At 40.0% G+C, this 22,416-nt stretch overlaps 2 protein-coding genes across 2 annotated transcripts; both read right to left on the bottom strand.

The window, feature by feature from the left end:
• Positions 1 to 199: 199 nt before the first annotated feature.
• atic (5-aminoimidazole-4-carboxamide ribonucleotide formyltransferase/IMP cyclohydrolase) lies at positions 200 to 6,995 on the bottom strand. The gene is made up of 15 exons (XM_055044852.1): positions 6,838 to 6,995; positions 6,563 to 6,689; positions 6,330 to 6,473; positions 5,297 to 5,385; positions 5,059 to 5,210; positions 3,612 to 3,768; positions 3,104 to 3,229; positions 2,905 to 3,012; positions 2,737 to 2,822; positions 2,565 to 2,654; positions 2,224 to 2,349; positions 2,051 to 2,143; positions 1,794 to 1,976; positions 601 to 756; positions 200 to 492 (listed from the first exon to the last, which is right to left on the bottom strand). Exons 1-15 carry the CDS (start codon positions 6,854 to 6,856, stop codon positions 373 to 375), a joined length of 1,776 nt encoding a protein of 591 aa, XP_054900827.1. The 5' UTR covers positions 6,857 to 6,995; the 3' UTR covers positions 200 to 372.
• Positions 6,996 to 10,655: 3,660 nt separating this feature from the next.
• Positions 10,656 to 14,215, bottom strand: mnx2b (motor neuron and pancreas homeobox 2b). The gene is made up of 3 exons (XM_055045065.1): positions 13,541 to 14,215; positions 12,356 to 12,516; positions 10,656 to 11,706 (listed from the first exon to the last, which is right to left on the bottom strand). The coding sequence occupies exons 1-3, from the start codon at positions 13,971 to 13,973 to the stop codon at positions 11,263 to 11,265; spliced, it is 1,038 nt and encodes a 345-aa protein (XP_054901040.1). The 5' UTR covers positions 13,974 to 14,215; the 3' UTR covers positions 10,656 to 11,262.
• Positions 14,216 to 22,416: the final 8,201 nt, after the last annotated feature.

Raw genomic sequence — 22,416 nt, forward strand, 5'->3', positions numbered from 1 at the left:
CAAATGAGCAATGCGACCAAAAGTAGTAGTTGTTTTCTAAATATTGGTGAAACAAACTTGTCATTTTTCAAAAACAGCAATGAATGTGTCAAATTCAAAATTATTTAAAATAATGTACTAGAAAATGTTTTGACCTAGTGATGTGACTGAATACCAAGTTAAAAACTTGAGAAGCAAGATAACAGGCCACAAGAATAAAAACAATACTACTCAGCAGTTTATTTGAATAACCTACATTCAACATTCACAGCTACTTTATTGCTCCCCCATATTAGAGCGCAGCTAATGTTACAAAAACAAACCAGTAGTGATTTCTACACTTCTACAATAGTAACAGCAGGAATGTCTCAGTATCAGAAACGTTGCTAATGCTCAGTGATGGAAGAGTCGCAGGCTGGTGTGCACCAGAGTGATCCCCAGCTCATTGCAGGAATTAATCACAACCTCATCAGCAGCAGAGCCTGCAGGAGCTGCGATGTACTCAACGCCGCTCTGCATACAGACAGACAGAAAGAAGAGACATGAGAGGTGGTTACCCTGCAAGCCGGGCTGACTTTCATGCATCCTAAAGAGTGTGGACATGCTGAGAGTGCAATTTACCCGTTTGGCTCGATCTATGTTGTCTCTGAAGGGAAAGAAGGCGTCAGAGCTGACAGCGACGGCCTGCAGGGAGCTGATCCAGTTCTTCTTTTCAGTAGCCGACAGAAACTCCGGTACCTCTTCGTACATGGACTTCCAGACATCCAGGTCTGAACCCTGCAAGCACAAAATGCACATACGACCTTAAAAAAACAAAAACAAAGATAAATTTCCGTTTTGGTCACAGACCACAAATCTTTCAAACTAAACACTCTTTTCTGCTGCTGGTCTGACAGCGTGGGTGAAGTTGTAGATTGGGCTGAAATGATTAATGGAGATAAATTATTTAAATAACCATCAACTAATTTAGTAATCGATTAATTATTACAAGGTTTATAAAGACTCAAAAAGGTAATTTGCTGAAACACAAAGCAGTAATTACTCCAGAACTGTACAAAAAATATATACATTTTGCATTTAAGATAAAAAAAAACATCTTTGTAAATATGTACTACCCAGAACTCTTTACATAACAGTTTTAGCGCAACCTGGTTCAAAATGTGTAAAAAAAAAAAAGAAAAATTTTTTTTTACCTTTTGCTATCATAAAATCACTCAAACACATCATCCCTGCTCTGTACTGACTTTAAGTCAAGCAGAAAGTGTTTTTTACATGTTTATGTTAGACATATTCTTTTCTGGATAATTTGCTGCAAACAATGAGGCTAAAGGAATGCTATTATTGCAATCTAGGCAAAAAAACAACTTACAATTCTCTTTTTAAATACAGAAATAAATATTTGTTTATTTGCATCTTTTAATGTATTTCTAATCTACAGAATGTGCCAGTTTTCTTATCAGATTAATTGTCAGAATAATAAAACACAAAACACAAGTTGCCAAAATTAAATTGAACTTGCTTAAGTTACTAAGCAATACAGAAATATATTGCCGATTTATGTTAAATTTGTCCTTAGTAAACAGTTTTTAGTTTAAAAGCAGGTTGCCTCAGTCTGCCACCAATTACAACACTGTGCACATTCAGAGGGATGCCATAAATCTGAGCTCAATGATGCTGCTAACCGGAAGGTCATTAGTTGCAGCGAAATCATGATTTTGTTATTACATTCAGTTCTTCCTGCACAGATGCACACACTTCTGAACTGATGAAATGCAGGAAAAGCTACTAAAACATGCTGGTCATCTCCTCCTCACCTCGCCAACGGTGTCGCTGACAAACTGGTCGATGGCGTTAGCCATCTCTGCTCGCTTCACGCCACTACGAAACTTCATGCTCAGAACACGAGGGTGGTGTCTGAGCCACCAGTTGTCCGCCTTGTCACCCGCCAGCCGCATGCAGTGGATACGAGACTGCTGACCGGCGCCAATGCCAATGACCTGGACACAACGCAGACGAGTGGAAAATTCACACCAAGTCGGATCATTTCATTCAGCTTCCAGACTGGACTGACCTGTCCGGCTTTAGCGTAGCAGACCGAGTTGGACTGGGTGTACTTGACAGCGATGGTGGCCACAGTGAGGTCACGCAGGGCGTCCTCAGACAGCTTGTCGTTAAGGTCAGAAAGCAGTTAGTGTTGATCGTTCGGGCCGTGCAGGTGAGCAGCGGCGCATCGCAGAGACTCACCGAACCCTTGGAAACAACATTCCTGAAGAACTCCTTGTTGATCAGAGCGTCGTTCCTCTTCTGCTTGAGGTAGAGACCAAACAGCACCCTCACCTCAGTGCTGTCAGGCTCATAATCTGGATCCATCTGGAAGAAAGGAACAAGATGAAAAAAGAAATCGATTTTATTAAACACGAAAAAGCATTAAACCGAAGCAAACGCAGCACCAGGTTTTGCTTAAGTGTTTTTGTGTTACTCTAATTATGTAGGAAGGTAAAAACAGGTTTTCTCTATTATCAGACTTGAGGGAAGCAGAGTTAAGCTGGAGCCGTTTACTTCAGTGAAACTTGTGTCATGTTCACCTGAAGCACGCAGTAGTTGCCGTTTTTCTTTTTCGAAAGGATTTTGAGCGCCTCCTCCTCATAACCAGGAGCTATGATACCATCCGACACCTGAAAATCACCAAAGCGAAACAAACAGTGTTAAAATGCAAAATAAGAATCACCCACTCATATTCATTTCTTTTTTATTCACCTCTCTGGATATAATCTTGGCTGTAGGAACGTCACAAACATCCGACAGAGCAATAAAATCCCCAAAAGAAGACATTCGGTCTGAGCCTGGAAGGATTTCATTAACGTCAACGGCATAGAGATTCAAACACAAAATACTTTACATTAATAAACTCTCAGCCTGTTTGACCTCTTGCTCTTGCGTACGCTGTGGCCAGAGGGGTGAGATCCTTCAGCATGTCATGGACCATGCACACTTTGGCTTCCTCCTCACTCAGAGGAACTCCTACAGCAGCTCCTGCAGCAAAGAGGCGGAAAAACCATGCAGATAAAGCAGCACAGATCCCGCCTCCGACATTCTGAGGAGCGGCAGTGTGTCATCGTCTCACCGGCAGGGCTGACGTGTTTGAAGGACGTGGCAGCAGCCACGCCGAGGGCGGCCTTCAGCTCTCTGACCAGCTGCCAGGCGTTCAGAGCGTCGCAGAGGTTGATGAAGCCCGGAGAGCCATTCGCCACTGAAGGATAGAAAACGTTGAGCTCAAAATTATCCATGCACATTCCTTGGCAGACGTTTCAAAAAATATTTTCATCTGGACAAAAAGTTTGTTTCAGATAGAAAATGATGTTTTTGTAACGTAAAAAAGAGCATCAGTTTGCAAAAGATGATTTGTTTTCAATTATATTAAAGTTGGCAGGTCAAAAAAAAGTTTCTATTTAATATTAACTGAAAAAAATACAACAATCAAATCTTTTTTCTTTTCCTTTGATGCATTAAAACTACAAAGTTTTTATATGCATATTAATAGTAATTACAGAGAAACTTGCATTGTGTTCAAGTTTTCACACTTTGAAATTTTAATTTAATTTTAATTTTGAGCCGCTCGTGATGCGTCTTACCTTTGAGCGGGAGCTCGGAGCGCAGCGTGAAGATCTGGGCGGGGGCTTGGTGGGGGTTCATGCCGTAACGGAGGGGCAGCTGGGACACTCCGCGACTGTACTGCCCCCGGAAGTAGTCGGATATGGCCTCGTCATACTGCGCTGTGTGTGTGAAGGCCTGGAGAGGGAATCAAAGATACACGCGTGAGCCCAGTTCACATTTAAGACTTTGACTAAAAACTCACTTTTTGCCACAAATCCAACTAGAGTCAAATTTGAGGAACGTATTTGTGTCTGCAAGCTTCACTCATCAGTTATGGTTAAAGTTCAGGTGCCTGAAATGCTAAAGCTGTGACCTCTGACAACATCTGTGATAAAAAGCTTACTTTGTTCTGCTCTGACCATCACTTTTACACATGCACACACATAAGAAGAAAAAAACAACAACATATAACGCTCTTTATGGATTATTTTCCCAGAACAATTCCAAATCTAAAGCACACACACAAAAATCCAGACATTTAATTGCTTTCAAGACATCAGTCTTGGCTGTAGATTCCAAAAGTAATGAAACAAAACAATGTTGAAATGGTCTAGGATTTTCAGACTGCTGCAGGTCACTGCTGGACTAGAAATAGAAAATATATGAATTCTATTTGAATGTAACTTTCGGATTTGTAAAATATTTTTGTATAAGAACTGGAGTTAATTCAACCAAATGCAGCTCAAGTATAAGCGTTTGTGAACACCTGCAAATTTATTCAATTGTTTGAAAAAAATAAAATGAACTTTAATAGTTAATGGAGGGGGTGAAGTGGAGAAGTCCTTCAGTGACAGACTGCTGCATCCTACAGGCACAAATGAGCATCGCTGTAGTTCCTTCTGCAGACTTTATAACCACCACTGATCTCAAGAAGTTTTCACAGCCCTGCTATTGTTGGGATTTTCTCATAATTTTCTTTTCTCATCCCTAACTTAAATGCAAAAAGATACATACTCATTTTGTACATTTTAAAAAACCAATTATTCTGTTAACTGCATAGTCTCTTTTATTTTGTAAATTTGTCTTGACTGCACAGTCTCGCTTCTGCTTTTTTTATTTATTTTTGCCAGTTGTAACTGGTACAGCTGAAATTCCCCACTGAGGGGCTATAACGTTTATTTCTATTTCGAAGTTTTAAAATCAAGTTGTGATGAGCCTAGTCACAGATAAATCATGTCATTTAAATGGAAATACACAAAAAAAGATATTTCCATTATTATATTTTTATACTTTAGAAATTGGAATGAAAAACAACAAAATGTCCCCACTCTCAATTTGATTTAAAAAAAATATATATTGAAGTGAAGGACAGAAAAACAAAGCAAGACATTTCATACAATTGTCAAAACTTGAGTCAATTAGAAACTTCTGCATTTTAAACACAGCAAAGGAAAATACTGTGGGGAGAAAAGGAAAATGCTTCACTTTTAAGGCCAAAGTCCTGCGGGTTTCCAGGGTCGTATCTTTGTCTCCTGAATTCTCCATCTCCTTGCCAACCAGCGAATAGTCAGCCGGATCGCACACAATGGTGACGCGAGCGTGGTTCTTAGCCGCTGCTCTCAGCAGAGTCACACCGCCTGAAGAGACACGAACAGTTCAGACTTCTGCATGACAACCACTGTTGGTGGTTTTATTTAAAAGTTTCAATCTTAGCTTGATTTACCGATATCGATCTGCTCGACAGCGTCCTCCACAGTCACATTTGGGCTTGAGATTGTCTTTACAAAAGGGTAGAGGTTGCAAACCACCACTCTTTAAAGAACAAACAGAAAAACAAGTTTACTCATTTTCTCAGGAATATACTCGAGCTTCATCCATTCACAAATAACCAGAATTAACACTCGACGGATTAAGTACGTACGGGTAGCATCGTAACATTGGATCTCTGAAGTGCTTCCTCGTTTTATTTATTGATCGTCAGTGAAAATGCAAGTTTAAATATAAAAATACTTGGGCTTTTAATGCAAACCTTTAGGCTTACATCAGTTTAGGAAACAAAGATGTTTCAACCTTTTTAGACATGGTGGACCAAATTACGAATGCAGTTCCTCTGGTTTTGCTTTCTGTACAATAATAATCACCGGTAGTCAGTTCAAGATCCCTAAATATTTAGTGTGCATTGCTCTTATTTCACTGGCTTCCGCTACACTTTTCTCTAAAGCCTCACACAGTAAATTTCCTCAATCACAGAATCCACTTGGTGTTGAAATAAACAATTCTCTTCACTGAGGCCCCAGCAGTGTGTCTGTGATTTAATCGTTTTCTGTTGGTCTCAGTTAAACAAGAGTCACAAGATGATCAGCAGTTGTCCAATTATCAAGATGCCAAAATCCATTGCTCGTGCTTGCTGATAACATGCACACGCACTGCAGTTAAATCTGATGAGCTTGTGAAGTGCTTCAAAACCACAGCTTGCAGAGGTTGTTTGATTCAAGTCAGGGGTCTCAAACTCCAGTCCTGGAGGGCTGGAGTTTGAGACCCCTGATTTAAATCAACCTTGCAACAGTTTCTCATCTGCTTTTAAATAAGCAGCCCCCCTCACTGTGGCGAAAGAACTGTGAAAGATAAATAAATTAAATAAAAAACTGGATGTGTGTGTTGAGACACTGGAAATGTCCCCTCATCCTCACCTGACCATACTGGAAATGTCCCCTCATCCTCACCTGACCATACTGGAAATGTCCCCTCATCCTCACCTGACCAGGCTGTATCCCAGTTTCTCCATGTCTGCGGAGTCAGAGGCGCTCTTCCTGGCCAGGATGCCTCCGTGGACAGCGGGGTGCAGGGTCTTCACTCTGCCGCCCAGCATCTCTGGATGTCCGGTCAGCTCGGACACATCCCTGACACACAGCAGAGACGGGTTGAGACAAAGAACCGGCCCTCGGCTCAGGCTTTGAATGCAACCGAGGAGTCCAGCGAAACTCCCAACCTGACAGCCAGTCCGGCATCGCGCAGGGCTTTGGCTGTGCCTCCTGAGCCCACCAGAGACAGCCCCACGTCCACCAGGCGTTTGGCGAACTCCACCAATCCGGTTTTATCCGACACACTCAAAAGAGCTGCAGTGACGGAGACAGAGACTCGTTTAAAGCGAGGAAAAGCTCTGCACGCTGGCTAATGCTAGCTGCTCAGCTAGCTCTGCGCATGTGGCAGAAACACTTTCACCAGGAGACGAAGCTTGGATAGAAATGAGGAAAAAACTCTTACCGAGCTCCGCGGAGGCCATGTTCACTGCTGCAGTCAGGAGATGCTCTGGATACCAGCTGGCTCTTTCTGCGGAGGCTGTTTCACTTTCAGTCAGCGCCGAAGAGCAAAAAGAGACGAGAAGTTTTTTAAAAACTCAAACTGCGCTACCAAACTCCAGGGAACCGCCCCTCTGAGGTCGGCCTGCCCACATACCAAACGCACCCCAAACGAACCAACAGCGCAGAAAATGGGCTTCTTTTTTAACGCAAAGGGTTGCGGGGGAAACAAACATAGAAATCCTGGCCAAAACTTCAGAATTAGTGCCCACGACTTTTTCTTTCTTTATTTTAAATTTTGCACTATGTTATAATCAAAACCTGTGTTGCTCTGCTTCTTCCATGCATATTTGATAAATCCTTTAATCTTTGAATTCAAGTCTTTATGCAAAATTATAGTTTTTTTAAAATATAAAGTCTATTTTTTTTTATATGAGCCTTATATTCTTGTCTCTCTGGTAATTTTAACCGAAATTAATGCGTCGTGTTTTTGTTGTTTTAAATTTTCTTTAGGAAAAAAAACCAGACCAACATTTTATGATACATTTTTCTCAAAACTACATAAATAAAAAACAACAAAACACATAAGACATGAACATTTCAAGGACAAAAATAAATAAATATGTTACAATAAAAATACATATATATATTACAACAACGTTTCATGAGGTAAAAGTGTGATTTAGTAAAAGTTAAAAATACCACATAAAAAAAACTGGATAGTTTTTGTGTTTTGAGAGTGTCTTCTTTTATTTCTCCACCAGAGGGCAGACATAACTCATTCAACTCAAACTGTGAACGAATGGACGCACGTGATCAACAGTTTACCAAAAGCACAACATAGTATAACATATTGCAGTATATATGTAAATAACTAAATTATTTTGTTTCAAATCTCTTTGCATAATTGAAACTTTAAAGAAAAGCAACGAACTTTGCCCGCATCAGCGATGCAAATCTCCAGTTTTACTTTTGTCCATTTGTTGATTCAGTTTAAGTGTTTCTGCAGGTAATCGGGCGCTGAAGGTTACGCTGACGTCGAGATTGGCACCATTCTCGTTATAATTGGCGCGACACCTGTAACGCATATTTCCTGCAACAATAAATGACGCTCTGTGAATACATCCACCCCGCTGACGCCTCTTCAATAAACTTTACTGGTATAAATAAAAATAAAAAATAAAAATAAATAAAAAGTGCTGCATTTTCGTGCTTTAGAACAGCGTTTTAAGTCGGACAGATGTGGATTTATTGGGCCCCGCAGTACTTGTCCATTAGTTAAGTGACGGGACAGGGGCCTTGGGAAAGCAGCAGCAATACGTGTGATTACGTTAAAAGATCGCGCAATCTGTTCATATTTACGTAATGAGTCCGACGTTTGGCTGATTGATTAAACCGCGGGGCGTAAATATTTTAAGGGGCCCCTGATTTATAATCCAACAAAGCAAAAAGACGCCGATTTATTTGTGTAACCGTGAAAATGGGGGTTTCTGGTAACCGCTCTGACATCCCAGAGGTGACTTGAGTGATTCAGTGGACCATGAAACGGTTTTATGGTAAAACACAGGCTCTCTGCGCGTTATTGGTTCAAAAATGAAAGGAGCGATGGAGCCGTCAGCACTTTTGTCTGAAGGGCCGCTGAGAAAACTGACAGCATTATCAGCACTAAGTGTAATTCATGCGCGGGGATTTTTTTTTAATCAACGCGGCGCCTGGATTTGGATTAAATGACAGGATGAATAGAATCAATGGCCTCCATATATTGCTGCCCTGCCTTATCAATTAGCTGTGATTTTTGTTCTGTGTCAAAGGGGCCTTTTGTCAAACAGATGACACGTCACGCAGCTAAATTAGGTCCTATTGATTTGCATAATTTTTCATAAATCTAATTTAAAAAACAAAACAAAAAAAAAACACACATTCCAGTTGATTCATTCCAGTCTGCAAACCAAGGTGTTCTTTGCATTTTGAGTTAAAGGAGAGGAGAAAAAAACAACAAAAAAACAACAACAACAGATTCTTAGAAATCCTCTAGTTGCAGCTGAGACATTTGACTGAGCAAACGGTCCAACACACATTTTGTCCACACAAAAATCCATCTGATTTTTGAAACAATTTGTTTGGAATACAAAGTTTGCCCTGATCATCGACTTGGCTTGAAAATCCTGTTTGCTTCTTTGTTCGGTTTGATTGTTTTGCTTTCCGAAAATGGTTTTTCAATCAGAAGTTGCACCTTTGTGAAAGTGCATCACAGAACCAAACACTGCAGCTCACATCTTTGAATCAGCTGGGTGTGGACAAAATGTGTGCTTCACTGCTCTTCTTTTCACATTGAGATATGTAGTAGGCTATCAGAGTAAATTAACAAAGTTAACAAATTAAATAAGTTAACAAATATTAATGTTTATCAATTTTGATGCAATCAGATTCAGTTTTCCTTTGCTTAAAGGAATATATTTATATAGCTGGTGTGTAGGAATGGTGTGCATACTATTTGTTTTGCACGCTCAACTGTCCATTTTAGGGATGTGCTGTGAACATTTTATCAAGAGTAGAAGTCATTTAACTCAGCTAAATAGCAAATACTTCATTTATTACAGAGGAAAATTCAACTATTTGATTTTATAAAAACTGTTTCTAAGTAGTTCAACCCAGACACAGGAATGATGTCCACTGGAATCACCTGCAATCGTGCAGGATTGAAAGTGACAGCTGGACTGTTTGTTTCTGGTAAATCAGATTTTACAGTAACACAGGGCAACTGCATGATGTGATTGGACAAAACATTGGCAAAACAAAGCAGTAGTTTATATTGATGCACCTTTTTGCATTTTAAAATTTACATTATGAATCTGGACATTTTTAACAAGTGGATGTTGACTGTGCAGAGCCGTGCTGCACATGTGAATTTGTCTGCATGCTGTGTGGTTGCTCTCAATTTAGTTTAATCCAACACTGGGTTATTTAATCCTTTATTCTCCATTCACAGCTGTGAACGAACAGGACAAAATAACAAGCTGCCATTCGAGTTTTTAAAGAAACTTGTTTTATGCTTAAAAGAGCCAAGATCTTCTGAGAAATTGTGTAATCTCGCGTGTGGTTGTGGTCTAACATGGGGTGAAAACACACCTCATCAGCTCTACACCAATCTGCTGCTTAATCACGCTGGTGCCCAATAAAAGTCTGAGCCAGTTCAGCTCACTAAATGTGCTGTTGCTGTTAAAAAATGGCCTTGTGTGACCGCTCACCATCAGGCTTTTCATTGCTTTACTTCCCCTCATCAGTTTAATTATTTGGCTATCAGTAAACACCACCAAGTAATTAATATCTGGGAGCCTTGGTGGTAAATTGCAGTTGACGTGAAAGTTTCGATGTGCATCACACAACTGCAGGAAGCAACCTGCAGGAGTTTACAACAGGCACAGTCCGCACAGACACAAGCATGGTATTTCTATTACTGAACACTGCAGAATTTAGCCAGGTGAGTTTTATCCACACAAATGAATTCATTTTTTTATATTGTGAACTGGGAAATGTAAGCTTTCAATTCAGTTTGGCTTTAAATGAAAAGCGAACCAGATAGTTATGTTATTTCAAGACTCTTCAAACTGTTCTGCCCCACTTGTAGGGTAAATATAAAATTATTTGGGATTTGTTTGGCCAAAAAGTGCCAAACAATCAATTTTTTTAACATTTTGTTTACCAATGAAATATCAATGAGAGAGTGTGAAAACTTGAATGATTTCCAGTCGTGTGTTGCTTTCGCTTTTTTTATTTCACAGTTGTACCACAGACAGGTTTGACATAAATACGATTCTAATTAATCTTTGCAATCATTCAAATAAATAAAACTCATTCACTTGCATGTCAGTGACAGGAACGGATTCGTCAACGTTGGAAATGACAGGCGAACAGTGATATTTACACTAAAACAATGCAACGCGAAACGTTTGTGTCGCAGTACCATGCAACCTGTTTACCTCCGTGACTCTTGAACGCAGCACAAACTGTAAACAGTTGTTACATCCTTCATTTACAGAAAGTGTGCTTGCAGGGTTGAGCTCCAGCTGTCAGCAGGTGGAACAAACAGGATGTTGACAAATTATAAGTGTCAGATCTGCAGGATGATGAAAGCTGAGTTTTTCACATGCTACAAGGTTTACAGTACATAAAGTGATTTTATTCAGATACTAATTAGTCCAGAATGTGCTGTGTTAATTATTAGTGTTTTTTTTTTCTTTAAAAAAAAAACAAGAACTTTTTTTGATGGAAATGAAAACAGTCATGTTTTCAGATTTGGAAACTGTCTTTCAGATTAAACACAAACTGCTTTTTGAGCAGTTTTCCTGGTAAAATCTCTGTAACATTCAGGGTCTTCCTTGGGGTCTCCTCACAGTCCTGCCCCAATCTTCCGGTCTCCTCCTCCTCCAACCTGAACCCCCTCCAGCTCATCATCGGAGAACGGGCTGAGGGGGTCGTACCCGAGCTTGTTGCTGTGCTGCAAGAAGTCTGTGGACCGTGATATTTCAACTTTGTTGCTCACAGTGATGCGATACCCATGCTGGCTTCCGTCCTCCTCCTCCTCTTCTTCTTCTTCATCTTCCTCTTCGTCTGCCTCGTCGTCCTCCTCCCCGTCCTCTCCGACCTCCAACCCGTAATCGGCCCGTCTACCGTCCACATTTAAACCTCGTCTGGCCTTGTCTGTTTTGGCGCTGGCTATTTTTCCTCCACTTCTGAGCTGCTCCCCCTCCGCCTTGCTGGAGGCGGATGCCTGCTCCTTGGCTTTCCTGCTGCGCTTCCACTTCATCCTCCGGTTCTGAAACCAAATCTTGACCTGCCGGGAGGGAGGAATGGAACCGGACAGATATATTTAATACATCTGAAAAATAAGATCTGCATGACAACAGTTGTTCTTCAGACAATTGAATTTGTAAAGAAATTACTGGGTGCTACATTTTATTTTATGTAATTTCATTGTTCTTTTTTATTTTCTGTTGCCACAAATCGCCTTTGGAGAAAAGTTCTGTTTCATTTAACTCTGCCACTGGTGAAATGCAACACAAAATGTACGCAAAGAAAGGAAGCAGAATAGCTCTAGAGTTGGAGATCATTGACATCATTGACTGGATTTATGAACAATCTTGTCCTCGTTAAAGTTGTATATAAAGTTCATAATTATTGTTCATTTTTAAGCCCATGCAATATTTTAATCAAAGCTTTTATGGTGAAAACAATACATTGATTTTGTTGTTACAGCTTTAAATTCATTTGGTTTTACAGTTACTCTTTTTCTGTTCAAAGGCCAAAACAAACCATTAGAAATTGTAGGAAAGTCTTAAGATTTAGCAACAAAAATCCATATATCAATGTTAAAGGCACCAACACGCAGCAGTCTGGAATGAGAACCTTTTCCGTGTTTGCGTTTGAAGACTTTCACCCCCGAGACACGATGCCAAACCTCCTGATGGATGACGCCATCTTACCTGCGTCTCGGTCAGCATCAGGGACGTGGCCACCTCGAAGCGCTTGGGTCTGGACAGGTACTTGTTCAGTTTGAACTGGTTTTCCAGCTCCAGGAGCTGCTGGCTGGTGAAGGCCGTGCGAGGCCTGCGACATTTCCCCAACAGGCCGGACTGGGGGCCTGCTGGAAGAGGAAGAGCATCAGTTGTCAATCACACATTTCGACATTTCTTGTCTCGAGTGCAGCATACAACTTTGGTATAAGACGTATTTGAAGTTGGTTGCAAAGCAAATTTAGGTTCATTTACTTTTTTTTTTTTAATATCAAAATATTTGGGACAAACACAGACACCTCTCTTAATTATAAAACACCAAGGACATTAGAAGTTCACTGTGATGCTGTGGGTGGGAGCAGGGACACATATGCCAGCACTCTGTGGCCATCATTAACTATAATAGCTTCACTGCAGTTTATTGTTGACGGGGGCCCGCAGCAGAAGCGGGCGCAGGGGCCATAAAAGCGCAGGCATGCCATTAACTTAATGAAAATCCAATGAAGGCTTTTGGGGTTTTATTGATGAACTACAGTACGTTTTAGGTGTTTGTTTATAGTTACTTCGTCACACAAAGACAATTTTCATCTTGTTGGCGTTTATAGAGAAATAAATGAGACAAAATTAAAAATATGACACAAGGATAAGCAATAAATAAAAAAAAATAAATAACGGAGACGCGTTGTACTGGCGAGAGACTTGAGGCTGCAATTCAACCTCTGGAGGAAATACTGTGTGCAAATATTATTCTTTGAAAATAACCAAAAAAATAGAAAATAAAAAAATAAAGAAATGAAAAATATTCTTTTTAATTATGAAGAAGCAGTAAGAAAATAAAAGGAACATTCATTCATTCAGAAGAAAATGTTATTTTATTTCAAGTGCAGACTGTGCAACTTTGAAAAGATGGAAAGAAAAAAAGAAACCGAACGAAAAAAAAACCATCCCAACCATCAAAAGCTTTGCTAATAATAATAATAATAATAATAATAATAATAATAATAATAATAATAATAATAATAATAATAATAATAATGCATACCCGATGTCTCAGAAACATCATAAGCGATATGAACTGTTTTTGTCTGTTTTCTTTTCTTCCATATTTGGAAATTCTCTCTCTGGGCGGAAAGAGTCCCGTTTGCTCACACTTACAGGTGTAATCCGGCATCCGCGGCATCATGATCCCGGCTCGGATCCAGTGTTCCAGGGGCAGGGATCCGGCCATCGCGGCCGCCTTCAGGTGCTCCGGGTAGCCCTGCGTCAGCTGCGTGAAGCCGGTGTAAGCGAAGGCTGGGTGCTGCGCTCCCAGGGCGCTCAGCGGATACATCGGTGCCGGGTACATGCCGGGAATGGCGCCCGGGGTCAGAGAGGCAAGGCCCGGGTGCGGGAAATTTAGGACGCTCGGTTTGGGGAGCATTCCCGTCTGGAGGTGGGCGCCCCGCGGGGACGGGGTGTCGGCGCGGTGGCAGGCGACGGGGCTGCCCCCGGGGCTGTCGCTGCTCAGACCCGGGGAAACGTCTCGACCGCCGCGGTTCGTCTCGTCGGCGAGGAGGGCGTCGATACGGAAGTTTTTGGATTTTTCCATGCCGTCCCAAACGAGTGATGAAACTTTTGACAAAAGCGAGCTAAGAAAGGCGCGCACCTGTGCCGTGCGTCAGCGCGCAGACAGTGAAGCCTCTTCAGTGAGACGTTTTCATGAAATCAGTCTGGTAGCGAGCAGGAGGAGAGGGGGGGCAGAAGAAAACATTCATTAACGAGTTATCACAATTTCAACGCTGTTTTATGGCGCTCGCATCCCTTTTTTCTCAAGCGCGCCTCACACATATCGCTCTGCACCATTAAAACTACAAAGGTGCGCGGCTCTCCACCAGCCGCCTCTCTCCACCTCCAGGGGGCCGGAGTGAGCGGGGATTGGCTGGGAGCGGAGCTGCTCCGGCGGGGCCTCTAATCAGCTAATTACTCGCTCGTTTCTTCCCCCCCAGAAAGCGTTCAGAGTGAGGTAATGTTCAACCCTTGTCCCGCCCGCAAACACCTTCAACTGTATCGGAGCGCGGGGGGTTACATTAGAAGATTGGGCACGTATATGTTCGGCGGGACTCTCCCGAGATCGGAGCGACTCGGCCCGAAGGACGAAGATGCTGCGGGAGTCAGATTCAGTCAAACTGGCTTCGAGCTGCTCAGAAAACAATCTGTCCATCGTTTGGGGTCTTTAATACGAACGCCCGCGTCTCGTCTCATGCTAAGGGCACACCATTTCCATTAAAGTTTACGATCAAGAATTACACACAAATCGTATAAAACTGTAATGACTTTGGCAGAGGAGGCCTCGAGTTAATTGGCCTCCCTCTTAATGTGGACTAATGCCATTTTAAGACCGAGAAAGTCAAAGGGCGTCAGCTGAAGACGAGCCTCGTTCAGTGGATCCTGGGGAAATGACAGGAGGCGACAGAGGCCTTAAATCTCTGCAGAAATGTGGTGCATCACTGACAAATTGTCATCAAACTTCACTTGTGTCACAAATGTCTGCAGCCTGCTTCAACAGATCTATCAATCTATCTATCTATCTATCTATCTATCTATCTATCTATCTATCTATCTATCTATCTATCTATCTATCTATCTATCTATCTATCTATCTATCTATCTATCTATCTATCTATCTATCTATCTATCTATCTATCTCTATCTATCTATCTATCTATCTATCTATCTATCTATCTATCTATCTATCTATCTATCTATCTATCTATCTATCTATCTATCTATCTATCTATCTATCTATCTATCTATCTATCTAATCATTTTTATTTATTTATTTATTTTCCGCATTTAATCAATTTTGCAGAGTTAAACATGTATTTAGAAAAAAAAATTACAGAATTGCTTCATTTTGTGCTGTATGAAAGGACAGCTGACCTAAAGCATAGATTGGCAATGACTGTATTCCACATGCAGTCTTTCTAAAACATGTAAGGGACCTTTATGGGTGAATCATGCAGGCATCTGCTCTGCAATAAAATAAAAGATAAAAAGCTAAATCACAAATCTACAATCTGAAAATGTTTGGATCAGTTTTACAAGTTTATTGTTAAATTTAATCATTTTTGCTCCTCCACCTTTCCACTCTTCTATCAGCTCCATCTGACCAAAACAGATATTCCAGTTAGTACTGCTTCATAAACATGGTGGAAGCACAGAAATATATATATTTTCTTTTGGTTTGTCCCCAAGAAGGGTGGAACATAAACAATTGATATAACCTTATAAAATTTGCACATTAGGGTTTTTGCTACTTTCACAGACTCTTTATTGTCATAGCTGTATTATTACTGCAAGATGTTTAGATTTAGTATGTGTGAACACACTAGATTGCAGTGCTGAAAACATGTCCCGAATGCAACAGTTTTCATAAACGCTCTGATCTCAGCACACAGGTGAAACGTGACAAACGCTGTTCGTGCCGTTTCTCATTTCTTGGCTTCATTTTGCAATTATTCGCCCAACAAAGAACCCACAATGTTAAGGGACTGCACTCATTTGCAATAAATGGGTGGTCCACAAAATATAAGAACTTTCATCCGTTTATTTGGCAGGGACAACGCGCATTAGGTAATATTTGAGTAAACGTGCCAGAATGAGCCAAACGGCTATTTCTCACTTGCTGTCCCAGAAACTGAGACTCAGAACTAAAGCTGAGAAACTGGGTTTTCTGCCATTAGATTACTCTGTTGCTGGAGAGTTAAAGTTCAGGCACATTGTGCTAGTCAGTGTTGCTCCATCGATAATAACAGTAAACTTTTTCCTTTCTAAGCCTCACATTATGCTGAGTGAGTCGTCACACCTTGTAAAGTGAGAGTTTTCAGTCTTGTGGCAGTCAGTTCATGTTTGGTTCTCCAGTGTGATTTGGTAGAAGCATCCAAAGGAGTCAGTTCGATTTACCTTTGATTATGTTCACAGGTGAATTTGGAGCAAAGAAGGAAATATTAACCTCTGTAGGTCATTATGTAAATTAGCTCACTATTGCTGGTTAGGTTAGTTTTTATTTTTACTTTGATCTGAACTGTTTTTTTCCCCCCTTCCCACCTTCTTCCGTCCTCTATCACAAGCCATTACATGCTCATGCCCTCTTGAACTTATTTCAGCGCTCTGAAAATTCAGCGCTCACACCCTTCTCACTGTGAGAGGACAATTGGTTCAAAGAGGCCGCCGGCCGTCGACTACAAAGCCAGAGTTTATCGACGAGTTATGCGTCAGTAAACTTAGTGGCCAACAGGAGTTTACTGAAACATTAAAGAGCTTATCAGCAATTACAGGCATATTTTTCAATCATTACCACAGCTCTGAGACGGCTTGCCCTGTCATTAAACTAATCCAGGCGAGCTCTTGTGCTCTTTGTGTGCCCCGGCGCAATCCTCACCCTTCAGTTCACAGATTGCCGCTGATTTCCTTAACATGCCGATAATATTTTTCACACTGCTGTCCAGTGATTAGGGAGCACATTTCTGGAGCTTTTGCGGTTTGTCATGCTGAAAACTTTTGATGCTTCTCCAGATGGTTTGATTCTCAGTCACTGGTACTCTCCAGGTGTGACGATTTGCCACAATTCAGTCAGCATTGATGGTATGTATGCGTGTGTGTGTGCGCGCGCGTGTGTGTGTGTGTGTGTGTGTGTGTGTGTGTGTGTGTGTGTGTGTGAGCGAGTTCCTGTGTCGCCTTGTGACTCACACAGGATGACACAGGACAAGGCTTTCAGGGACATTGTGGACGGGCACCACCTTTCCCACCAGGCCTTGAGAGCGGCACGGTGGCCGAGGCTGTGATAAATGGTCCGGGTGTACAATGAGCTTTCTGTGAAGTGAAAATCAACTCTCCCTCCCAGTGGTAATTAGACTAATTCCCACAATGTCTAATGCATGTGATAAATCAGCTTGCTTCTGCCAGACCTTGAGACCAAAATTAGTGTTGTCTCATTATGGAGATAAAGGTAATTTATTAGAGTTTTTCTTCTCTTTTCAGGCTCTGTACCTTGTCCCCATCATTTATTAACCAATATTGAGCTTTGCCTTATGACATTTAGCCCACTGGACATGAATCTCTTTCTGTCTGACTTTGCTACTTTGGCCCTTTCTGATTCTCCTCCTCTCACCCCCATCAGGTGTGAATAAGCACTTCCATCGGAGATAATGAAGCTGTTTACTCAGCCTGGAAACCGTGCCTGAGCTGATTATTTTCACGTATTTAGATGTTTACCTTCACGGTTGCCCAGGCGACCCGAACAAATAAAGCAATAAAAGCAGAGATGCTTGCAGATGCGACGCAGTAAAAGCCAAATCTGTCTAGAAACAAGACAGTTGATTCATAAATGCGAAAGCAAGAAAGTTCTTCCTGTACGTGGCTGAAATGAAAGGGTTTACTTACTAATAAGTAAATAAATATGCATATATAATTTACTAATAGATATACATATATAGTCTAAACTGTGCAAACTCTCTTTGCTGTGCATCACAGCTAAAGTGCAAGTCCACAAAGCAACAAAACTCTATTCAATTCAGCTGCTTGAATGTTTCTTTACGCACAAAGTTTCATAGAAAAAAATTGTCTAAAGCCAGAAGCTTCACCTTTTTATGGTTCTGATTCTAGAAATTCTATACATGATTCAGTTCTGTTCCAGTCATCGTAAAAACAAGTATTCGAGTATTGGCTCATCAGGACCTCGTGCTGTCTGTCCTAAGATGAAGAAGAAGAAGCTTCTTCTTTCAATCTAATAAATTGGCTGGCTACATTTTGTTAAGAGTTTTGTGTCAAAGCCAGTTATGACTTTGAAAAATAACTTAAACCAACCAAATTACATCCAGACTGTTTTTCCTGGGTTATACTTATTAATAGAGAGACAGCATTTTAAAGTCACAGACATTTTTCTCTGTGGGGCTAAAACATTTTGGGATATCATATACAATGAGTTTCAGTTTTGGAAATTAATGCTTGATATACAAAGTGAAAACATGAACCACCAGCTTGATATGTTTCTTTTGAAAACTCCCATAAATGATTGAAGAATATTTGGCGTTTCAGAAGTCTCTGTTGGAGAGATAATAGCTGGCAGGGAAAAGGAACCCGAAGCCCAAAATTAGAACAACTCCAAATACAAACTGTGGTATTTGGCATTTCTATGTTCAAAATTAAATTAAACAGTTCAAAGGTTTATCAAGCAATATTTGAATGAACTATGACTCAAATTCTTTTGGTCGTTAATTTGTTGACACAGTGAAGATGCCGGCAGATTCATTTACTGTAGGTAAGTCATTAACTACTCAAAGTGTCGCAGCAGAACTCCGCTACTAAAACAACAGACTTCCCCTTTAAGACAATTTGTAGCAGCGCTGTGCTGCTGCTGCTGCTGCTATACGTCTGCAAACATTGACTTGAGCTCTGCTGTTTAAACAATGTTGGGTTGTGTGGAGCAGGTCAGACGTTTTTCATAAAAAAAATTATTAGGTACCTCAACGCACATTAGCCTCAGGTAACATGTGCAATGTAAACTTTTATGAAAGAATAAAACACAAACTCATTGAAAATAAATTAAATTGGATGATGATTTGGACTACTTGGTGAGGGGAGTAGCATTTGTCTTTTAATGTTTAAATCGTGGGAACTTTCTATTATACTTGTAACTTTCCTGGCTTTTAAAGGTAAAGGGAATTTTCATTATATAGCACATTTTCAGTACAAGGCAATATGAAGTGCTTTACAGAATTTAAAAGGAAATACAAAAAAAAAAAGGCTAATAACATTGATCCAAAGTAAATTAAATATTCCTATTAAGAAGTATCTGAATAGTGAGATACTATTCAGGGTTAGTAGATGAGTATAAGTATAAGTAAGTTTTCTTTGGTCTAATTCCTTTTCTGTTCTGGTTTAGAAGAATAGGAGTCTAAAAAGTCGTTGGTAAAGTAGTTTTTTCTGGATTCCAAGTTCTAATCCCTGTTCTGAGTTGCTAAATAAGAGTAAGTAAGTAATCTCTGGTCTAATTTCAAGTTAAGTTAAACCTTCCTCCCCTGCCAAAAAAAAAAAGGAAAAAAAAGATAAATAAAACCAACATTGCTGCTTTCATTTATCTTATCTCAACAACTTTGTTAGATCCTTCTTGTTAGATCTGAGCTTATTAACGACAATGTAATGAAGTTTTCACAACTGAGACACCATGATAGATTCAGAACAAATACACCTGTCCGTGTCGAAGTTAGGGAAACTTTCCAACTTTTCAGTCTGCTTCCCAGATCACTGGTTTCACTTTTAGAGGTCCAACAGTGGAAACAAAAGCTCCTTTTCAACAATATCCAGCCCACAGTGTGACTTTTATTATCATTTAATGGGTCCTTCTATTTAACAGCCCAGACTTTTATAGTCAGTCATACAAGTGCCCCATTGTGCATAGATACAAGAGAAAGGAGATAAATACACCTTATCAGACACAACAAGGCATCATTACTTTCACCCTCCTATCTCGCGGTTCCTCTCCATCACACATTATCTGGCCACTTATGAGGATATTCAGAGTCATCAAGAGCTTTGAAGATTTCCGTCAGTCGGGTGTTTATAGTTCTTTCCCAGTTCCTCCTCTTTACAGATAAACTTAGCTTCAACTCTGCAGCATGTTATAAATCCAGCCTCTTTCCCTCCAGCCGAGAGCCAAACCTCTTTGTCAGAAATCACATTTAAATCAGAGTGCAAATAATCGGCACTCTTTGCACACGCTGCTCAAAGAGCTAGCCTTCTGGCATGCTACAAAAATCACCTCCCGCAATTCACTCTGACGAGAAATAAATATCCCATGGTTCAATGAGTCTGGCAATTAAAAGGTTAGAGAGAAGGAAAGGACAATCAGAACAAAATACCAAGATTTTAATGGATTAATGACTATTCTCATTTGGAGAAACAATATTAGCATAAAAAACATTGGAGCAGATTTTGATCTGTCGCCACTTTGGTCCATACTGAACTACTAATACGACTGATGGCCTGTCACTGTAAGCGTACTGTACAGCGAGTACTGATATCATAAATCCGCTTGTTGAAGTCTCTAGTGTTGGACACAGCCTGACTTTGAGCTGAAGACAAATGTCTCACTGGCAGCTTCATCCCTGCTCCAGAACCGCCTGTGTGGGTTATTGAGCAGCTAATTCCTCAGGGAGGGTTCACGTTGAGTCATTCCCCGGCTTGGCACGTCGGGTCCGTTTCCCAAAACTCAACACGTCGAACGCAAACAGGGAATCACAAACGGTACTGATCTACTGTGAATATTTAGACAGACGTGAATGTCAATAGGCTGCACATGTGTAAATATAGTTGGTGTTTGAAGTATTTTACAATAACAAGGTATGAAAATAATAAGTGAAGATAAATTTAGGACGTGTTGTTTGGAAAATTTGGTTCTAAAAAAAGCCAACATATTCATGTGGTGGCAAATTAAATTAAAACTATCATATATTAAGCTTTGTTGACGTCACAAAAGGCTCCAATAACATAAAACAAAAAAACTGAAAAATGTATTTTGTCTGTAAAAAGCATTGAGAAATTGTTTAAAAAGCTTGAGCAATAACTTAAAGTTGCATTTGTAAATATTAATTTCAGATCACAGATGAAAGCTGCTTTGAAAATATCTGAGCGGAAACCTTTTGTTTTTATGGTTTTGAGGGATATTACTTAAAGTTGAGAACATTTAAGGCTGTCAGCTTATTTGCTCGCTTCCAGAATAATTTTTATTGATTTTTTTATTTTGTGATAGGCAAAACAATGATGAATTAAGCAGACCATGTGTTGTGTTTATTAGGAGCAGCAGCCTGTAGAAACCAATGACAATACTTCAAAAGACAATTGCCTTTGTTGCCCTTTTGACCCTGTCAGCAGTGAGACACAAAAAAGACACAAAACATAAAATACTCAAAACTAAACAAATCAAGATACTCAAAACTGATTTGCACTTGTGTGAAGATATTTTTTATTCTATCTTTGCAATTTCCAATTTGCATTTAAATTGTACTGTAATGGGGATAAACTATTAATATTTGTTCAAGGTGGAAGAATTATTTTGTCGCTTCTTTACCAGGTCATTTAAAGGACTTGCATGGTTCACATTTTGTCAAACCTCTCCAAATGTTTTTATCAATTCAGCGTCATTAAAAAAAAAAAAAGGCACAATACTGTGATTTACAACTGACTTAATTTCATCTATCGACAAATCCCAACTGGGCTCCATTGCTACTTATTGATGAAATACTGACTGAAGGGTTCATTCCAGTGTTTGGACTATTGACCACCTCCTAACAATGATTACTCCGTGGAGGTGGCACAACTAGCAATAATACAAAGAATTTCATTTGCTTAAAAGATTAGCCTCATGTGCAATTAAGTCAGGTTTTGAATTTATGTAATTCTGCCCCAAACCCTTATGCAGCATTTTAGCAGGCCTTAAAACAGAAATATGACATATTATTAAGATATGTGAACATTTCTGAAAGCTATTTATAACAGTTCTGCTCATATTAAATACTCAGATACGTCTTTTTAGCAAATCAGAGTCTGATTTACAGCAGTGTTTGAAGGTGATGAAAACATGAAACATCTTTTTTCCTCTCCATTTTCAATGATGTCGCCTATTGATGCTGTTTAATGTGTGTGTTTCCCTGGCACTGTCTGTTTCAAAGGGGTTAGGTTACTCTGAGATAACAGGAGTTATTCTGTTATTCTATAGACTTAAGCTGCAGAAGGAAAAACCGTCTATGTTTCCTCACTCTCCATATTTTCTCTTCTGTTCTTAAATTTCTTTAGATAGAAAACTTTCATTTCTTTTACAGATCTGAGTAAAACACCAAAAACAAGAAATGAAAACCTTTAACTTTCTTTTCTTTACCATGGGTGTATTTTAGGATCATTTGAAATAAAGAAAGGGGATAAATTTAGCATCTTTGTTTCCCAAACCTTTAACTTTTTATTTATCCAAACAGAAACTTTGATTAACTTTGCTAGCG

The sequence above is a fragment of the Poeciliopsis prolifica genome, unplaced genomic scaffold (assembly GCF_027474105.1).
Source record: "Poeciliopsis prolifica strain line A6 unplaced genomic scaffold, Auburn_PproV2 SCAFFOLD021, whole genome shotgun sequence".
Lineage (NCBI taxonomy): Eukaryota > Metazoa > Chordata > Actinopteri > Cyprinodontiformes > Poeciliidae > Poeciliopsis > Poeciliopsis prolifica.

Bases quoted from the DNA above. Each gene is read 5' to 3' on its own strand.
- mnx2b (XM_055045065.1), bottom strand. From the start codon at position 13,973: ATGGAAAAATCCAAAAACTTCCGTATCGACGCCCTCCTCGCCGACGAG. The intron at 12,517-13,540 runs GTAAGTGTGAGC...TTCCTCTTCCAG, and splicing joins GCGGATGCCGGATTACACCT to CAGGCCCCCAGTCCGGCCTG. The intron at 11,707-12,355 runs GTAAGATGGCGT...CCCTCCCGGCAG, and splicing joins TGATGCTGACCGAGACGCAG to GTCAAGATTTGGTTTCAGAA.
- atic (XM_055044852.1), bottom strand. The intron at 5,211-5,296 runs GTAAATCAAGCT...GTGTCTCTTCAG, and splicing joins TGTCGAGCAGATCGATATCG to GCGGTGTGACTCTGCTGAGA. The intron at 1,977-2,050 runs GTCAGTCCAGTC...CGTTGTGTCCAG, and splicing joins GCTACGCTAAAGCCGGACAG to GTCATTGGCATTGGCGCCGG.